The sequence below is a fragment of the Hemitrygon akajei genome, chromosome 20 (assembly GCF_048418815.1).
Source record: "Hemitrygon akajei chromosome 20, sHemAka1.3, whole genome shotgun sequence".
NCBI classification, from domain to species: Eukaryota; Metazoa; Chordata; class Chondrichthyes; order Myliobatiformes; family Dasyatidae; genus Hemitrygon; species Hemitrygon akajei.
The window spans coordinates 2,497,287-2,517,512 of NC_133143.1; the positions used below are offsets into that span (position 1 = coordinate 2,497,287).

A 20,226-nucleotide genomic window follows, 5' to 3' on the forward strand; every position below is an offset into this window, starting at 1 on the left:
TTGAGGATGGGGAAGTGAAGGCGTTCACAAAATGGATCCGCATCTGCTCTCAGGATGAGGCTTTCCATTCCAGAACAAAGATCTTTTCCTTTTTCAAAGAAAGAAGCTTCCCCTCCTCCACCATCAACCACATCTTTTCCATTTCGCTTCCCCCACCTTTCAACTCTACTCATCATCTTTTTTCTCTAGTCCTTCTGAAGGTTCTTGGCCCAAAATGTCTACTATACTCGTTTCTGTAGATGCTGCCTGGCCTGCTGAGTTCCTCCAGCATTTTGTGTGTGTTGCAAATTTTCTCTTCAAAATGATTAATGTAGATGGGTACAACAGTTTGGATCTGCCTGTATCTGTGCTCCACAACTCTGACCATTGTGCTCGACTTAGAAAAGGCTAGTTAGCAGCTATGAAGAAAATTAATAGTATGTTGCACATTGTTGCAAGGGTGTTGAAATTCACTTGCATGAGGCATTGTGGAGATCATATATGGAACTGGCCTGCTAAGTTAAGGGTGTTGATGTGTTTGCAGTATGTCGTTATGTTTATTGACAAGTGCACACAGAGTAAGGTACAAGTGCAGTGAAAATCTTGCAGAAGCATGCAGCCATGTTGGTACTGTTTGTACAGACAACACACAGAGCACAAATTATACATCAATTACAGGAAGAAAAACTCTGCTATACACTGTTTAAAGGTAAGGATCAGATGAGGTACAGTTTTCTGTCCAAATGGCTTGTGTCTTTTAATATTTTTAGGACAGATAAATAGGTTGCAGCTGAAAAAGGGGATAGGGTGAAAATCGTACAACACAGAAACGAGCTCTTCAGCCTGTCAGGTACATACCGCCTGTTGCATCGATCTACACTAATCATGAGTAGATGTGTGTGCAAAGTCAGATTATCCAAGATTATATTAAATGATGGTACAGGCTTGTGTGTCTACGTGGCTTAGTTCTGCTCCTCGTTACTTTAACTACATTAGTTTAACTTTGCATCGAGAGGTTTTGGCGTCAGTGTAGTACAATTCTGTGACAATCGATGGAGAATGCCAATCTCATTTCACGGGATAATTTCCACTCCATACGGATACATTACTCTAGCAGGCCGTACACATCACATCATCTTGCAGGAGCAATAGGCTGCAGAAGAATTTATCAGACCCTCCTGTTGCCATGTGTGGTGCATAAACATCATCTGCAAATAAATAGATTGGATGGTGAGTGCTGAAGAACAAGATTCCATTGAAGGTGCAAAATGTGCAATTAATCTTTGAACGCGAGCTGAGCGCTGATTCCGAGAGTGAGTTTGAATCAAGTCAGTGTAACCAAAATACAGTCATAAACACATGTAACGCATTAGAGTCATAGATCCATACGCATGATATAGGTTCTTTGGCCCAACTAATCTATGTCAATCATGGGACCCATCTATGCAGTCTCATTTTCCTGAGTTTGATCTGTATTCCTCTACACCCTACTCTTCCATGTACCCATCTAAATGATACTGTTGTACGTGCCTCAACCACTTCCTCTGGCAGCTGGTTGCATATACTCACCATCTGTTGAAAAGTTACCTCTTGTCCCTTTTAAATCTTTCCCCTTTCACACTAAATCCATGCCTCCTAGTTCTGGACTCCCTACCCTGGGGAAAAGACTGCTACCATTCAGTTTATCTAAGCCCTCATGATTCTGTAAAACTCCCAAAAGTCATCTCTCATTTCCAATGCTCCAAGGAATAGGATTGTGTGTTTGATATGTGTCTCGGGGCAGTTTATCACCCCTCTATATTTACCTTCTCTAATATGTTTTTGAAGTTAGGAGTACTAGGCACTACTTGTGTATTGGTTTGAAATGCTGTTTGATAGCGAAGAGTTGTATTACACCAATAAGACTATAAAATGTAATTTATCACTACTACCTTTTTGACTTCAGGAAAGTGAGAGGTTCTGATAATTTAGCCGACAGATCACAGATGGGGCAAGCAGCTAACCTGCCTGTGAGGTGTGGTGCCAGAGAGATTCTGCTGAACATTAACCATCAATTACAAATATGGGAGAGGAAAGGGAGGCCGTGTCAAATGAAACAAAGCCCTACCCCCATCCTTTCCTACTCCCCTCCCCAGACAGTAAAGATTGCAGATAAACTAAGAAACCTTTGCCTTGTTTCGTCTGATTCAGTTGTGCAAGGCTTTAGCTTATTTGGATATTGCAGTTTTGAATATCTTGGGGTTTTTGCATGTGACAGTAATCATCCAAACAGTATTGTTTGGAGCCATTTGGACTGAATCTATCAACCCGGGCCAGGTGTGAGTTTCCATCTACAGCTTTTTATTAAAGCTTTAGTTGACATGATTTGAGCTACCTGCTGAGACCTGGGCTCATTTCATAAGGTGATAACTTTTAAGAAATTTGATCCATTCCCAGCTAGTTTCAGTGTTTGAATTTGCTCTTTCCCTGGTCAGGGTAGATATCAGTAATGGATCATTTGTTACATGAGAGCTGTTGACTATTTATTCTTTGTCTGCTGGTTCTCAGCGGATTTTAAAAATTCGGATACAAAATCCATGGTAATGATTTATAGAAGGTGGGTGCGGGAAGGTGGCAGGGTGCAGCTGGGTATGTTGCTGAACAAAACTGGTGAGGCAAAGAGGTTTACAGAAGAACAAAGGCAGGTTGCAAGCGTGCACAAGAAGATGAAAGAGTATAATCTGGGATTATTTTTATGAAAAATAAAATATATTTTGAACATAATACTTGCTAAACGGAGAAGGATTAAGTGTGGCTGCAAGTCAAATTTGTTGTCACGTGCATTGGTACAGTGAGGTGTGTATACAATGAATAATTTGCTTACAGCAAGATCACAAGTATGTAAGTCCAGATAACACGTAAAATATAAACAATAGATTTTGCCGATGCTGGAAATCCAGAGCAACACACACAAGATGCTGGAAGAACTGAGCAGGTCAGGCAGCATCTATGGAGGAGAATAAACAGTCTATGTTTTGGGCTGAGACCTTTCTTGAGTTCTGATGAAAGGTCTCAACCCGAATTGTCGACTATTTACCCTTTTGACCCTTCAAGCTATGCTGCCCCCGAAACCCCCAATTAGCCCTAATCTAATCACTAACAATTTACAATAACCAATTAACCTAGCCAGTACGTCTTCGGACAGTGGGAAGAAACAGGACGACCCAGAGAAAACTCTCACATTCCATGGGAGGATGTATAGAGAACTCCTTGCAGAATGGCAGCGGAATTGAGCTCCAGAAAACCTTGAGGTTGTGTTAATCACTACGTTACCGTGGGAGCCCAATAGCGGTTAGTGTGATGCTCTTCTTTGTGCTTTGCATGTATCTGCATTTCTTTCTTCTTGCGTGACCTGACTTTGGGTGATCATTCTCGCTTCTTGTGTCTTTGTCATTACTCTCACCTGATGGACATTGATGACAAACACAGCTAAGCATCCCACAAATATCATCCTGCCCAGATAGGTACCTGGCTACATATAAAAGATCTGTGTGCATCAACTGGCTAGTGTGTTTACTGAAATCTTTTAACCTCTTCACCTGCTTCAAGTAGCCTTCAATCATACAGACGCCCATGAAGAGCCTGGTGACCCTGACTCAGTGACTAGCGTCCAGTGGCACTTACATCCACGCTGATGGAACATATTAACTGCTGCCTGAGGAGTGACGGAGGTCGGCTTACCAGAGCAACCGGTCCACAGCAGATGCTATCTCATTGGCTTTTCACTCAACCTTGGAACATCTGGACAGCAAAGTTGCATATATCAGGATGTTCTTTATCAACTGTAGCTCAGTATGCAATACCATCAGCACATCAAGACTAATCAATAAACTCCAGTGCCTTGGCCTCAATACTTCCTTGTGCAATTGGATCCTGGATTTCCTCATGTGCAGATCCCAGTCAGTTCAGAATGGCAACAACATCTCCTCCATGATCTCCATCAGCACAGGTGCACCACAACGCTGTGTGCTTAGCCCCCTGCTCTACTCGCTTTACACTAATAACTGTGTGGCTAAGCACAGCTCCAATGCCATATTCAAGTTTACTGGTCACACCACTGTCGTAGGCCAAATCAAAAGTAGTGATGAATCAGCATAAAGGAGGGAGATTGAAAATGTGGCTAAATGGTGTCATAACAATAACCTTTCACTCCATGTCAGCAAGACCAAGGAGCTGATTATAGACTTCAGGAGAAGGAAACTAGAGGTGCATGAACCAGTCCCCATTGGAGCATTAGAGATGGAGAGGGTTAGCAACTTTACATTATTTTGGAGGACTTGTCCTGGGCTCAGCACATAAGTGCAATTACAACGAAATCACGGCAGTAGCTCTACTTCCTTAGGAGTTTGTGGAGATGTGGCATTTCATCTAAAACTGGCAAACTTCTATAGATGTGTGGTGGAGAAGATACTGACTGGGTACATCACAGCTTGGTATGGAAACCCCAATGATATTGAATGGAAAACCTCATAAAAAGTAGTGGATACAGCCTGGTTCATCACGGGTAAAGATCTCCCCACCATCGAGCACATCAACATGAAACGCTGTTGCAGGAAAGCCATATCCATCATCAGGGATCTCCACCACCCAGGACATGCTTCTCTTCTCTCTGCTGCCATCAGAAAGAAGGTACAAGTGCCTCAGGACTCACACCACCAAATTTAGGAACAGTTATTACTCCGCAGCATCAGCATCAGGCTCTTGAACCAAAGGGGATAATTTCACTCAGCTTCACTTGTCCCATCATCAAAATGTTCCCACCACCTGTGGGCTCAACTTTCAAGGATTCTTTATCTCAATACTGAATTTATTGCTTATTTATTTGTTATTATTGTGCCTTCTTTTTGATTTGACAATTTGGTGTCTTCTGTACTCTGGTCTTTCATTGATTTTGTTATAGTTGTTATTCTATAGATTTGAGTATGCCCACAAGAAAATTAATTTCAAGATTGTATATAGTGACATCCAAGTATTTTGATAATAAAATTTACTTTGAACTTTGTATTTTAAGCCATGCCTTAAACTCCACTTCCCATGAAATGCTATCTGAAATATTATTGTTTCTCAGGGTTCTGTGGTGCAGATTTCTTGTGATGAGTGTTGCTTTGTGAAAGAGTTTTATTGAAACACAACCTTCATTCTGCCTTTAGGTTTTGTGACTTTATTTCCTGGATATTTTTGCCTCTTCCCACACCTGTACCGTGAATGTAGCCTAACCCAAATGGATGAATGTTAAGGATTAATGAATGAATTAAAGTTAAGGATCTTAGGTGTTCTTAACACTACAGCTACAATCTATTATAATTGGAAGCAAGAGCTGATTGAATTTCAAGCTCTGTAAATTTATAAGAAGGTGTAGAGGTATTTGAATCAGTGTAGTTTAGATCTCTTGAGCCACACTTTATTTACTGCATTGTGATTTGCAACAAAGTTGTCCTCAAACTTTTGAAGGGATTAACTGGATACCAATGATGTCCTCTTGTACACTTATCATCTGAAATCACCTGGATTGTTAATGCCTGGACATTTATATAGTATGAGATAATTATTGCTCACAAATGATTAATATTTTCAGTGCTAAAATCAGACATGTTAGGATTAGATGGAAAAATGGAATTGAAGAAGTGGATCTGTCATGGCTGTCTTTTCAGATATTCAGAGAGAGTGATTCTTAATTCACACCAGTTAATAAAAAGATCACTCAAAGCTGGATGAAATCTTATAAAGTCCTTTATTTGAATGTAAATGACAATTGGGAAAAATGTTTTGGATTTCTCATCTTTGTGGTGGGATTTTAACATAATCTTGTTCCATCTAGAACAGTGTAACACAGGAACATGATATCTAAACTCAGATTAAACCCCCATTTTCAAACTCACATGTGGCTGTTCTGTGTAAATGCCTTTTTAAGTCCTTCAAACAGCCCAAATTTGTTTCCTCCTGACAGTTACAGGAATCTCCTTATCACTTAATAAACTGCAGTTCACAGCGTTAATCTTTGAAGTAATCAATGCAGTGAGGTAAGGGAACTAGTAGATGCGTGATATGTGGAATTCCAGAGGGGATAGGATGAGCTGTAATGTCAAATGAGGTCACATACTGGTGTGAGTGGAAGAATGGTGGTTAAGAGGAACTAGACTGTAGGCATAAACGGACTTCTGGTGGTTGGTAAGATGCAATAAATGGTGTGCTACAGGGATCCCTGCTTTTTTGATTTGTATAAGTGACTCGGATGAATGCACCAGAAAGTATGATTGCTACATCTACTGATAACTCCAGGATAGACAGGAACAAAAGTTCTGAAGGGAACTCATGGTGGTTACATAGAGATATTGAAAGATGTGGCAAATGGAGTGTAATATGGAAAAAATTGGATTTGTCCACTTCGTTAGGAAAAATAGTTAAGTTATTGAAATAGAGATTGCAGAACTCTGAGACACAGAAGGGTCTAAGCGTTACAGGAGTATGATTTGCAAAAGGCAAGAATGTAGGTGTTCCAAGTAACAACCAAAGCTAATGGACCGATCCTGGGTAATTCAATGTAGAAGAGGGGATGTTATGCTTTGGTTACATCACAAATTGGCGATATTAAATTTGGAGACTTGTATGCCGTACTCGTCTACTTAAGATGTTGGAAGCAGATAAGAGAATGTTTCCTCGATTGATGTATGGTGTAGGTAGATAATCACAAAGAAATGTTGGCCAGGGCATTTGTTTCTGTTAGAGTTTGGATGAGTGAGAATGAACTTGGATGAAACAAAAAAAATGTTTATTCTGGAGAATCCAGAGCTAGGAATCATTGTTTAGAAGTAAGAGGAATTAGAATCAGGTTTAATATCACTGGAAAATGTCTTGAAATGTATTGTTTTGAGGCAGCAGTACATTGCAAAATATAAATCGCACTACAAAATGTAATATATATAGTATATAAATTAAATAAGTTGTGCAAAAAAGAGAGCAAAAGAATAGTTCATGAATTCAGAAATCTGATGGCTGAGGGGAAGAGGCCTCTCCTGAAACATTGAATGGGTGTCTTCAGGCTCCTGTCTCTCTTCCTTGATGGTAGCAATGAGAAGAAGCTATGTCCTAGATGATAGGGGTCCTTAATGATGGATGCCTTGATTTTGAGGCATTGACCTTTGAAGGAGTCCTCAATGTTGGGGAGGCTAGTGCCTGTGATGGAGCTGGCTGAGTATACAACTTTCTGTAGCAAACCGATCCTGTGCAGTGGCCCCTCCATTTCTGACGATACTGTAACCAGTTAGAATTCTCTCCATGTTACACCTGTAGAAATTTGCAGGAATCTTTGATGACGTATCAAGTTTCCTTAAATTTCAAATGAAATATAGCTCTTTGTAATTGCATCAATATGTTGAACCTAGGAAAGATCTTCAGAGGTATTGATACCCAGGAACTTGGAGCCACTGATCCCTCAATGAAAACTGGTGTGTGTTCTTGCAACTTCCCCTTCCTGAAGTACGTTATCAATTCCTTGGCCTTACAAACGTTGAGTATAACAGTTTTGCTGAGATACCACTCAAACAACTGATCTATCTCACTCCTCTACGCCTCCTCGTCACCATCTAAAATTGTACCAACAATAGTTGTGTTACTGGCAAATTGGTAGATGGTTTTTGAGCTGTGGTGATCCAAGCAATTGTGAACATAGAGAGAGTAGAGCAGTGAGCTAAGCACACATCCAGTGTTGGTTGTCAGTGAGGAGGAGGTGCTCTTTCCGATCTGCACAGACTGTGGTCTCCTGGTGAGAAAGTTAAGGATCCAGTTGCAGAGGCCCAGGTTTCAGAGCCTGATGATGAGAACTGAGGGTATGATTGTGTTGAATACTGAGCTGCACTCAATAAACAGCAGACTGATGCAAGTGTGGCTATTGTCCTGGTGATCCAAGGCCGAGTGGAGAGCCAGTGAGATTGCATCCACTATGGTGACGATAAGCAAATTGTAGTAGGTTCACTTAGAGAAGAGTTGATTCTGTCCATAACCAACCTCTCAAAGCACTTCATCACAACTGATGTGAGTGCAACTGGGCAATAATGATTGAGGCAGCTTGCCCTGCTTTTCTTGGGCACCGATATGATTGAATACCTAATTGAAGTTGCAGTCAGGTGGACCACGATCTTAACCAAATGGTGAACAGGCTACAGGGACCAGATGCTTCTGCTTCCACTCCATAATTATATCTTTAGTCAAAGTAAATGTGGAAGCAGCTTTTACTGTCAGCTATATTTCAGACCAGTTTCAATGAAATTCTTCATTTGATTTCTAGAGTGTCTTGGTTGCTGAATGAAGGATTGATGAAAATGGAGAGATATCTATATCTTCTAATTGAAGGGTAATGTTGCTCTTTGACTTTGAATAAGAAGGTTCCTAATATGGACGTTTGCTATTTGCTAACCTATTTTCACACAGTATTCTGAGGCAGAATGCAGCCTGGAAGTAGGTCAGTGAAATATGAAATTGTCCCATCATGACCTGTTCATCCAATTAAAATGAGAGCTTAGCCTGGCACAGATTTAAATTTAGAAGACAGGATCTTCATGCTCACACAGGTCTATTAAGTTGTTGCAACAGTCAACAAAAAGAATGTAATATTTGTAATTTATATTAAAAAAGCTGGAAATAGCAGATTTGGCAGAAAGTGAAAATTTCAGTGTTTCAGTTTAAAGAGCCTTAGTCAGAATTGGGAAAAGGAGGATGCAGATTAGCAGAGAATGAAACAAGAAGTTGCCTTAATTCTCAAACTCCCTCCTATTTTGACTGTCTCAGCATGTCCTCCTGCATCTTGCTGTTATAATGAAACTGAGCACCTCATTTTCTGTGGGCATATTAGCATTTCTCTGGTTCAGCATCAATTTCACCTAACTTGTTCTCTCTGGTAGGATCAGATCTGGTTCGATTGTCTTCCCTCTCGGCAGTCACCTGTCCCATTGCACTGCTTTCACATTTTACATGTCCCTGTGTTCTAATTTTCTCCCACGACAAGATGTATGGGTTGACAAGTAAATTGGCTGCTGTAAATTGTCCATTCTCTATAGATGAGTAGAGCTGATGTATATGTGGGGAAATAAACTGGGATTGATGTATATTTATGTATTTATTGAAATACAGCGCTTCAAGCCATACTGCCTAGCAATCCCCCGATTTAATACGAGCCCAGTCACGGGACAGTTTACATTAACCGATCAGACAGTACCAGAGTGCCTGGACAAAACCCACATGGTCCTGGGAACAATGTACAAACTCCTTACAGGCGGAAATTGAACCTGTGTTGCTGGTACTGCTAACCACTACACAACCGTGCCACCTTTGATGGTTGGCATGAACTTAGTAGGTTAAACGGTGTTCTTCCCGTCACGACCATGATCTTTGCAAACTTTTCTAAAGAGGTGGTTTGTCATTGCTGCCTTTCTGGGCAGTGTCTTTACAAGATGGATGACTCCAGCCATCATCAATACTCCAGAGATTCACAAGCACAAGATTGTCAACTGTTTACTCTTTTCCCTGGATGCTGCCTGGCCTGATGAGTTCCTCCAGCATTTTGTGTGTGTTGCTCTTCAGAGATTGTCTGCCTGGCATCAGTGGTCACATGCCCAGTTTCACATGACCCCGATCAGGGAGCTAAGCTCGTGCTACTCCTTGCCCAAGTGTGACCTGCAGGCTAGCAGAGGGAAGCAGCATCCTACACCTCCTTTGGTAGAGGCATATCTTGATTCCGCCACCCTGGAGCCACATATAGACGTGGCAATTGAATTATTACTCAACGTGTTGAACTGTGAATTTTGGAGCTCTTACTTTCATGCTTCCCTTTTCAAAGCCGACTAAGGAATCTCTGCATTTCTATCAAACGAATTACCATATGGATTAGTAGCTGGACCCGGCCACTGGGCCTTTCAAGCTTACTCCATCATTTAGTGGAATCAGAGCTGATCTTATGTAATTTCAGTTTAACACTTCTGTCAATGGGAATTGGGTGTTACAGTGGTTAGCACAACTCTTTACAGTACCAGTGACCCCACGCTCATTTCCCTCCACTGTCTGTATGGAGTTTGTATGTTCCCCCTGTGACCGCGTTGGTTTCCTCCTTTGAGGTAAAAAGTTCCAGAAGGAGCTGGCAGAAAATTTGTTCTTTCTTTAGTGGGTGACTCCTGATTTGTGAGTAGTAATCCCTAGTTCTAAAATCTTCAAGAAGCATGCTATCCAAATCAATCCAGTCACGATCCTCTGTCAGATAAAAGCCTCCCACACCTTGTCCCTTCGTTTAATCAACCTGCACTGCACTGCTTCCTATGGTTAAAGGAGCTTCATTTGTATAAATTCCTGAATTTAGAAAGCCAAAATAAACAGGAAGTAATGGGAAAACTATTTTTATTTCCTCTTAAAGCAGTATACCCATGTTGTTAAAAGGCAACACGAGTGAATCTACGGATGCTGGAAATAAATAAAAAAACACAAAATGCAGGCAGAACTCAGCAGACCAGACAGCATCTATGGGAGTAGGTAGTGATGAAGGGTTTCGGCCCGAAACGTCGTCACTACCTCCTCCCATAGATGCTGTCTGGTCTGCTGAGTTCTGCCAGCATTTTGTGTTTTTTATACCCATGTTGTTAATGGTGTTTATTTTCTATTTCAATCTTTTCTTTTCCCGTGACATATGACATTTGTTTTCTGAGCCACCCCTCAGTACGGTTGCCCCACAGCCTATTCTTTCACACATGACTGTAATCCTCCTTGATTTTCCTGCCACTCACCTACACGAGGGGTAACACACTGTAGCCAATTAACCCACCAGTATGGGAGAAAACTGGAGCACCCAGAGGAAACCTGAGCAGTTAAGAAGTACATGTAAGCTGCACTGATAGCATCCAGGATTCGATTCGAGCTGGTTCATTAGGGGTATTTTACCACCCATGTTTGGCTGTGGTTATACATCTGTTGTGTGTCCGACTTGTTTCCATTGGCTGAGGGAACCAGTGGTATTTACTTCCTTTTCATGAGAGCAAATGATTCAATTAGTAATGAATTTATTATGTGTATTTGTTTTTTAAAATAATCTGTGAATGATTCATTTTGCTTAGTTAACTTTAGTTTAATTCAATAAGTTGAATACAATTAAGCTTCCGCCCTTTGAACCTGTAAGAGTGAATGGGAGCAAGTGATGCATGCATGTGCTATTGCTGATGTTCATCGTCCACCTCTCTCCTTTTGCAGTCCTGTGCGCGGAACGAGTGGGCCAGATGACTAAGACGTACAATGATATAGATGCTGTCACACGTCTGCTGGAAGAGGCAAGTGTTTTTGTTAACTTCATTAACTGACGTGCTGTTATGATTGGTTTCTGCTGTGTTAAATCTCATTTTAAAATAAATTATCCAGAAATATAGGCTTGTGCTCTAGGATTTCAGTCTCTAAATCGAGACGTTCTCATTGGCAATCAAATGTGGTGTTGGCACATTGGCACCGATGGCACGGGTAGAAAGAGGGAAGAGGTTCTGCACAATAAGGAGTTAGGGAAGAGAAGAACCCCCAAGGTGGTAATCTCTGATTACTCTCAGTATCATGTACCGTCAGGACAAATAGGATGAAAGTATAGATGAATAAGTGGGGTTAGTTGAAGTGAAACGGTGTTGAATGCAGGACTGAAGGTGTTACATTTGAATGCACACAATGTACAGAAAAGCTTGATTTGTAGTGCATTTAAAGAATTAGCTGGAATGATGTATGCATGACTGAGTCGTGGTTGAAAGAAGATCGTAGTCAGGAGCTTAACATCTAAGGATACATATTGTATTGAAAGGACAGGCAGGTAGGTAGAGGGAGTGGAGTGACTGTGTTGGTAAAAGAATGAAATCATATCCTTTAAAGGAGCTGACATAGAATTGGAGAACATAGAATCCTTGTGGGTAGAGTTTAAAAACTGCGTGTAAGAAGAACATGGAAGTTATATACAGGACCCTGAACAGTAGCCAGTATGTGGGATATAAATTACAACAGGAGGTAGAAGAGGCATGTAATAAAGGCAATGTTACGATAGTCATGGGGGATTTCAATATGCAGGTAGATTGGGAAAATCAGATTGATGCTGGATCCCAAGAGAAGGGATTTGTAGAATTCTGGATTGGATATTGAGTGATGAACCAGACTTGATGAGGGAGCTGTGCTTTAGAGCTTCTACCAAGCAGTGATGCAGCCAGTCAAAATGCTCTCCCCCATCCAATACAGGTGTCTCCCCCCCCCCTTACAAAGCTAGAGCATTCCTATGAAACCTTTCTTAAGCCGAAATGGCGTAAAGCAAAGAACCATTAATTTATATGGGAAAATTTTCGTAAAAGCAAAAATCCTCTTTGTAATGTGAAAACAGGTTACTAATGTAGGTCTTTTGTAAAAGTGAAACAGCGTAAAGCGAACATTCGTAAAGCAGGGGACACCTGTATATATGGAAGTCTTTGGTGACATACCAAATCTCCTCAAACTCCAAATGAAATAGAGCCACTGGTGTGTGTTTTTCATGATTGCATCGGTATGTTGGGCCGAGGGTAGATCCTCTGAAATATTGACAGCAGGAACCTGAAGCAGCCCTCTCTTTCCACTGTTGACCGATCAGTAAAGATTAATGTGTGTTCTCCTAACTTGCTCTTCCTGAATTCCACTATCAGTTTCTTGGTCTTGCTGATGTTGAGTGTATGTTGCAACACTACTCAACTAACTGATCTACCTCACTCCTGTTCGCCTCTTTGTCACCGTCTAAGATTCTACCAACCACATGGTGTCAGTGGGTTAGGCAGCATCTGGAGGTAACTTCACAGTTATCGTTTAGGGTTTGAAGTCCTACTTCGAAACACATGGGAATTTGGACTTGGATGGTTGAAAATATACATCATCTTGTGAATTATGTATGAGGTTGGTTCCCTGCTTCTGTTTTGGTCTTTGATGGATCTTTGGAGGCATGATAGGGTTGCTGTCACACTGGCCTGTAACACAGTTAGTAAAATTCTACTGTGTCTGTGCATGTAACCAACAACAAGGTAGCCTGTAATTAGAAATGATAGTAACCAAGTAGGATTCAGACACAAGCACCAATGTAGAAGTTGTGCATTCTTTTGCATAGTTTGAGCTTGAAAGCTTTATTAGTCATTGTGGAATTTCAAAGTTTTAAAGTAAATTTATTATCGAAGTACATAGACGTCACCCTGAGATTAATTTCCTTGTGGGCATACTTAATAAATCCGTAGAATAATAACGACAATAGAAACAATGAAAGATCGCCCAACTTGGGCTTTCAACCAGAGTGCAAAAGACAACAAAATGTGCAAATATAAAAAGAAAGGAAAATAATAATTAATAAATAAGCAATAAATATCAAGAACATGAGATGAAGAGTCCAAAGTGATTCCATTGATTGTGGGAACATTTCAAAGATGGGCAAATGAAGTTGAGTGAAATTATCCCCTTTGGTTCAAGAGCCTGATGGTTGAGGGATAATAACTGTTCCTGAACCTGGTAGTGTGAGTCCTGAGGCTCCTGTACCTTCTTCCTAATGGCAGCAGTGAGAAGAGAGCATGTCCCGGGTGGTGGGGGTCGCTGATGATGGATACTGCTTTCCTGTGTTTCATGAGATGTACTCAGTAGCTGGGAGGGCTTTACCAATTATGGACTGGGCTATATCCACTACTTTTTGTAGGATTTTCCATTCAAGGGCATTGGTGTTTCCATACCAGGTTGTCACGCAGCCAGTCAATGTACATCCATAAATTCCTCTTAATGCCATCATCTTCCATCACCACTGCTGACATCCTGTTCCAGCCACCTACCACTCTCTGTGTAAAAGTAAACTTGCTCACTAATCTTCTTTAAACTTTTCCCCCCTCACCTTAAAGTTATGCCCTCAAGTATTTGACATTTATGTCTTGGGGATAAATATTCTCGACTATCTATTGTATCTATGCCTCTCGTAATTTCACATTTTTCTAACAAGTCACCTCTTAGGCACTGACGCTTCAGAATAAACAATCTTCTCTCTATAGTAATACTCTGCAATCCCCTTGTTCACCCTCTCCCAAGCTTCCACATCCTTCGTCTAATTTGATGACCAGAACTGCACACAAATCTCCAACTGTGGCTTAACTGATGTTTTATCCAGCAATTGGCTTAATATTACAGATGAATAATCAACGGCAGAACTGACATTCCTTACACAGAGCCGGAGTTAATGGTAACTGTTGAATGTAGTCACCCATCTGCCTTTGGTCCCCCTGTTGTAGAAGAGATTACTCTGTAGCATCGGCTGCAATGTAGTTGTTTGGGAGAAGTGAAAAAGAATCACTGCTTCACCTGGAACGATAAATCCGGTCCTTAGATGGTGAGACGGGAAGAGGTTGCAGGGCAGGTCTTGCATCCTCTGGTTAAATGGGAAAATATTGGCTTCTATCCCCTTTCTTCCCAATCCTGATGAAGGGTTTCAACCGGGATCATCAACTCTTTATTGCCCTCCATTGATGCTACCCAACTTCCTCCAGAAATTTGTGTGTGTTGCTCAAGATTTCCAGCATCTGCATGTTTATGTGATAGGGAGTGACGCTTTTGTTTATTCAACTAGATGGCTTGATAACTAGCATATTACCAAGATAGCACTGGGCTCACCCTATCAGAGAGGTTCCCCTTGTCCCATCCACTCCACTCCCACCTCACTGGAATTTAACAGCACTTTGTTTAAATCTTTCCCAAATCTGCTGATGGATCTTTGATTTGAAAGGTTAATTGTGTTTCCTTCCTCGGATGCTGCCCGATAGCTGAGCATTTTCTGTTTTTTTTCCTTGTTTTCTCAGCGATACTGTGCTCTCTCTCGAAAGTAATGTCTGGGAAAGGCTTCTCTTCCTGCTTGGCCACACCTCATTCACCTACCCTCTCTCTGCTTGCTCCCACCCACTGAAGACTTCATACAGAGTGTATCAGAAAACCATTGCATACAGTTAAATGCCAAGACAAATAACTAAATAGCACTGTCCTAGAATTTAGTATCTGGCCTGATGTATGGGCAAGTTTTCCCACACAGAGTTTTGTTTCAATGCACAACTATTACTTTGACTTGGCTATCTAATGAATTGTGTAACTGATTCAGGAGAACACCATTATTCTGTTACTCAAGGGTCAGTCTATGAATAACACCAGAAAGCAATAGATTGGTAACCATGGACAAGCTTTGTACATAGTAGAACTTTAACTTGATGTAACATACAGTGTGGTTTTGGCACAGATGTTAATGGGTGTTTCCGACAAAATATTGTTGCCTCTGAGCCAAGGGTTTATGGTATCAGATTCTTTTGCTGTGAATTCTTGTTTGACTTGCAGTGCAGTATCTTAGGGTGTTAGCCTTATTTGTCATTTAAATAAAATGCAATGGGATTATTTCAGGAATATCTTTGACAGTTGTCATCTGTTTCTCAACATTACTGAACCAATCAATTGGTGTTTGTTTCAAAGGAAAGCACAGGCTGCATCTCTGGAGGGAGTGTTTATGTTTCAGGCGGCAAGCTTAGAACTGGGGAGGTGTGAAAACAAGTGTGTTTTAAGTGGAGAGAGGGTTTGGGAGGGGAAACAGAGGGAATGCTTGTGTAGGAGAGTGTCTGTGGAAATGGGCCTGGAGACAACTCACAAAAATATGTTCTAAGTGTTAGGTAATAATTTTATTTTGTGCACTGGTATGTTGTTGTATTTCACATTGGGAAGGTAGAATGTGCACTCCATTTAAATGTGTGTTCTATTTAGTTTATTGGATATAAAAGGATTTAAGTGCAGGCAATAAATGACTCACTGTTCCCTTCAGTCAGAGAAGTGCCTATATTGTAATGTGTCGAACATAGCTGCCAGTTTGTGCACAGTGTATTTTCACAAACATTAGTGTTGTCAATGAGCGAGAATTTGATTGACCAATGCTGTTACTGGATACTGGAGATGTTCACCCTGTTTCTTTTTGTGAGAGTGTTCTTGTCCAAAAGGCACTGGGACACCATTTGACACTGATGCACTCTGGAAAGAGGGCCCAAATTTCTGTTCTTGGATGGGTGAACTGGGAGATTTGGGAATGTTTTAGAGACTCAGTTGCCACCAAGAACACAAATCACTCAAAAAAGCTACTTGTGTTTTCTTTATGTTTTAGACAATTTTTGATTTAGCCCTTTTCAAAAATTTTAGTATAGTTCTCTGATTTTTAGAGTTCTGAAAGTTAACAACTCTTGGCCATGTTGAGCTATCAAAGGGTTGGGCATTCTGAGATATAATCATCACTGTCTCTGCTTCATGGAATGGCTATGGAATCCAAGCCTGTGGATTAAGCAATCTCATAGAGCCAGGAGAGGAAAGGTGAGCTGTGGAGAAATGTCTGGGATTGATGTGGGAGTTGAGGGCAGGCTCCATCACAACCATCACTGAATGGCAGTGAATGGAACTGGATGGAATTATTCTCGATTCACTCTATACTTGCCCTCTGCTTTGATCTGTTGTTGCAATCTCATTAAGTGTTTCCAATCCCTTATGCAGAAAGAACGGGACCTGGAACTGGCGGCACGAATTGGCCAATCATTGCTAAAGAAGAACAAGTCACTAACTGAGAAAAATGAGCACCTTGAAGAGCAGATGGAGCATGCCAGAGAGGAGGTGAGTCCGGGTACCTTGAGCTTATATCCACTGGCTGCTTAGAAGAATGTTCAGATTGATGGAGTACATTTCTTCATCAAATGTGGGTTTGTATCTAGTAGGTGTGAGTGTACTTTTTAACAACTACAGTATATGCACTGTGTTGGCTGACTTTGGATACGTTGTTGTGTCGTTCACAGTCAATATAGCATGCTTGACCAAAGCTTCACAGCTGAGGAAGTGTCCAGCAAGTGTGAAGGAAAAGCAAGCAGTGTTCCCTGGATAGAGAAGGGGTTGGGGAGAATTGCTGGGTATGTTGTGAGCTGACAAAGGAGGAGTGATTACAGCATGTGCTCTGTACATAGAACTGGTGGAGATATTCCTAAGAATGCATGATATGCTTTCTACAGATAAAAGTATAGTCATTGGTATTCATATGGGGTCCTGTTAACGCTTGTCTTTTAGTTGGCTTCATGGAGCAGTCTTTGTTCGAAACCTCTATGCCCCCCCCCATGCTTTCATCAATGACTATTGGTGCTGCCTATTACACATGCAGAGCTCATCAATTTTTGTCACCTTTGCTATGAACTATATTTATTCATTTATTTAGAACTTCCACCCAACCCTCAATTTTACTTGAACATTTTTGATATTTCTCTCCCTTTTATGGATCTCTCTATATCTACCCCTGGAGATAACCTAAGCCATGGACTCCCACATCCTCCTCAGCTACGTCTCTTCCCACCCAATCTCCTTTAAGTATGTCATCACTTTCTCTTAGTCTCCACCATATCTACTCTCAAGGCGAGGCTTTCTACTCCAGGCTATCAGAAATGTCCTTGTTTTGGAACTGTAGCTTCCCCTCTGCTGCTAATGAAGCTCTTATCCACATCTACTCCATTTCCCACACTTCTCTCACTCTCCCAGACAGAGTAGGGAGCTCTCACCTTTCATCGCACCAGCATCCAAAAAACCATGTGCTGACATTTCCACCAGAATGTCATCATGTCAGTCTTCTCCTTCACCATCCCTTTCTGCTTTTCTTGGGGGTTGCTTTCCCCATGACTCTGACCCGGTCAACCCTCCTCAACCCCCCCCCGTCCCCTGACACTTAACCCGCATCCACAGGAGATGCAAAACCTGTCCCTACACCACCTTCCTCACCACTATTCAGCGACCTAAGCGGGCCTTCAAAGTGAATCAGAGGTCCAGGTACACCATCTTCAACCTCTTCTACTGCGTTCATTGCTCCCTATATTGTCCCCTCTATAGCAATGAGTCCAAGAGCAGACCGGGCATCTGCTTCGCAATGACCATTCCCAGCTCCTTCTCCTTCTGTTCTCATGCCTGCATGACCTCTGCTTTCTCCTCAGCCAGAGTCAGGCCAAATGCAAACTAGGACAACAGCACATATCCTGCCTGCTGGTCTACAGCCCAGTGGTGTGAACATTGAGTTTTCTCTTCTTAGATAACTCACTCTGCTCGTGTCTTCTCTCTCTTTCTGCTCCAATCAGGTTCCATTTCACCCGCTCACCTCGCTCCATCTTCCTCTCACTCGCAAGCTTCACTGACGGTGTAGAGGGTGATAAAGAATCAGCCATGATGAAACGGTGGAGCAGACTCAAATGGCCCGACTCTGCTCTTATGTCATGTGGACTTATCCTCTCCCCCAGTGATCCCATCTATCCATTATCTCTCTCATGTGCCTGCTTCCACTCATCACCTTCCTGACTGACAGACAGAAAGTAAAGCATTGAACCGTACAGTACAGGAACAGGTCCTTTTGCCCATGATGTTGCGTTGACCTTGATGCTAATTTAAACTGCTTATCGGCCTGCACATGGTCCTTGTCCCTCTGTTCACTGCCTGTTCACATGCCAGAATAATCAGATTGGGTCAAATCTAATGTGTCAGATTCCAGTATCTGCATTTCTTTATCTCCACTAATCATCTGCTATACTCGTCTCCACTGCAATCCACTCCTCCACCTCACGTTGCTCCATCTACCCCTACTCCTTGTGTGTTTCCACCAGCTGCTGTCTACAAACTCTACCCTTCCCTCCACCAAGCTCCATCTGTCCATCATCCCCCTCCTTACACAGTGGACATGCCTATAACCCTCCTCCCTCTCCATTTCTTATACTGGTCAATACACTCCAGACCAGGGGTTCCCAACTTCTTTTGTGTTATGAACCAATACCATTGAGGAAGGAGTCCGTGGACACCAGGTTGTGAACCGGTGCACTGGTCTTTCTGTCCTGATGGAATAACCTGAGACGTCAAGCATCCCTCTGCCAGCTTCCACGTAAGCACCGGGCCCACATTGTCCCTTTACGCTGCTGCGTGATGTTGTTCTGAACCAAGGAAGGATAGGAAATAAAGCAATGTAGCATCTGTGAAAAGAAGGTAGCAATATCTACAGTAGGTACCGGGAACATTAAAAACACTTAGCAGATTAGTCAGCATCTGTGGAAGAGCAACAGAATTAACACTCGGTTTGAAGACCTTTCAGTCAGGTTTGCGGCGTTTGCTCCTGGTGTCTCTGTACTGCCAGGGAGCACTGAGATTGGGGCTTGCAGTGCTGGGTGCTTGTGCCCATTGGCAGAAGCACTTACTTCACTGCAAGGTAGTGAATGATGCACGGCATTGGCATGGTGAGTGTGTCTGCAAAATCTAAGGAAATGGAAAGGAGTTGTGATGAAAGCAGGAAGAGGTGTATAGATCAGGCTGAGGTACCATGGAGCAGTAACAGCCCTACTTACTTCACTGGTTGTAATGCTCTGATGGCCTTGCAGTAGTTGTTTGAATGTCTGACATGAAAAGTAAGCTATTAACATGTCAAACATTTGATAGATGGAAATGTGGAAACAGAGGGTGGTTCTCCTCTGGCTCAGAACTATGACCCTACAATCCAGCATCTGCATGTTTTCTTGTGTTTGTGGCCCTATAATCCTTAAAAGATTCATTCAGGTTCTGCACCCAGAACCCATGCAAGTTTTGAGGAATCTCAGCCTGACTGAACTCTGCTGCTGTGGAATCTAGTGTTTGAGTGTACTGATGGATACGGTGCCATCTTTCTGTGAATTGTGAAGGCCTGTATGTATAAGTGCCAGATGTACTACCATATAAGTAGTCCAATGCCAGTGACCGTGTTCATATCCATCACATTAGTCTGCAAGATCCAACCTGTAAGGTAATCATTACACCGGGTCCAGTATTGGTTAATGAGCTTGTGCTGCTTTTAAATCTCAGAGCATCCTGGATAAAATAACAACACCAACACGAGGAAATCTGCAGATGCTGGAAATCCAAGCAACACATACTTCACGAGTCCTGACAAAGGGTCTCAGCCCAAAATGTCGACTGTACTTCTTCCTATAGATGCTGCCTGGCCTGCTGCATTCCACCAGCATTTTATGTGTGTTGCCTGGATAAAACAAGATTCCTTTGATGGCAGAACAGCAGTATGTTATAGACCTGCCTAATGATGAGTGTTTGGCACTGAAGAATGTTTGTTGAAGCACTAATGGAGTGGTGCTCTATGCTGTCTCAGAACTAAGT

General features: G+C 41.9%; 1 protein-coding gene across 3 annotated transcripts in view; it reads left to right on the forward strand.

The window, feature by feature from the left end:
• The window catches only part of trak1a (trafficking protein, kinesin binding 1a), a 178,002-nt gene that overhangs the window by 123,044 nt on the left and 34,732 nt on the right, over nucleotides 1-20,226 (forward strand). For 2 of the 3 annotated variants that reach the window (XM_073072969.1, XM_073072970.1), the window contains 2 exons: nucleotides 11,245-11,321; nucleotides 16,570-16,686. In XM_073072969.1, the coding sequence (XP_072929070.1) occupies nucleotides 11,245-11,321; nucleotides 16,570-16,686 (194 nt within the window). Of the gene's footprint in view, nucleotides 1-11,244; nucleotides 11,322-16,542; nucleotides 16,687-20,226 lie in introns of those variants that run through there. The other variant, XM_073072968.1, reaches the window with a different exon arrangement.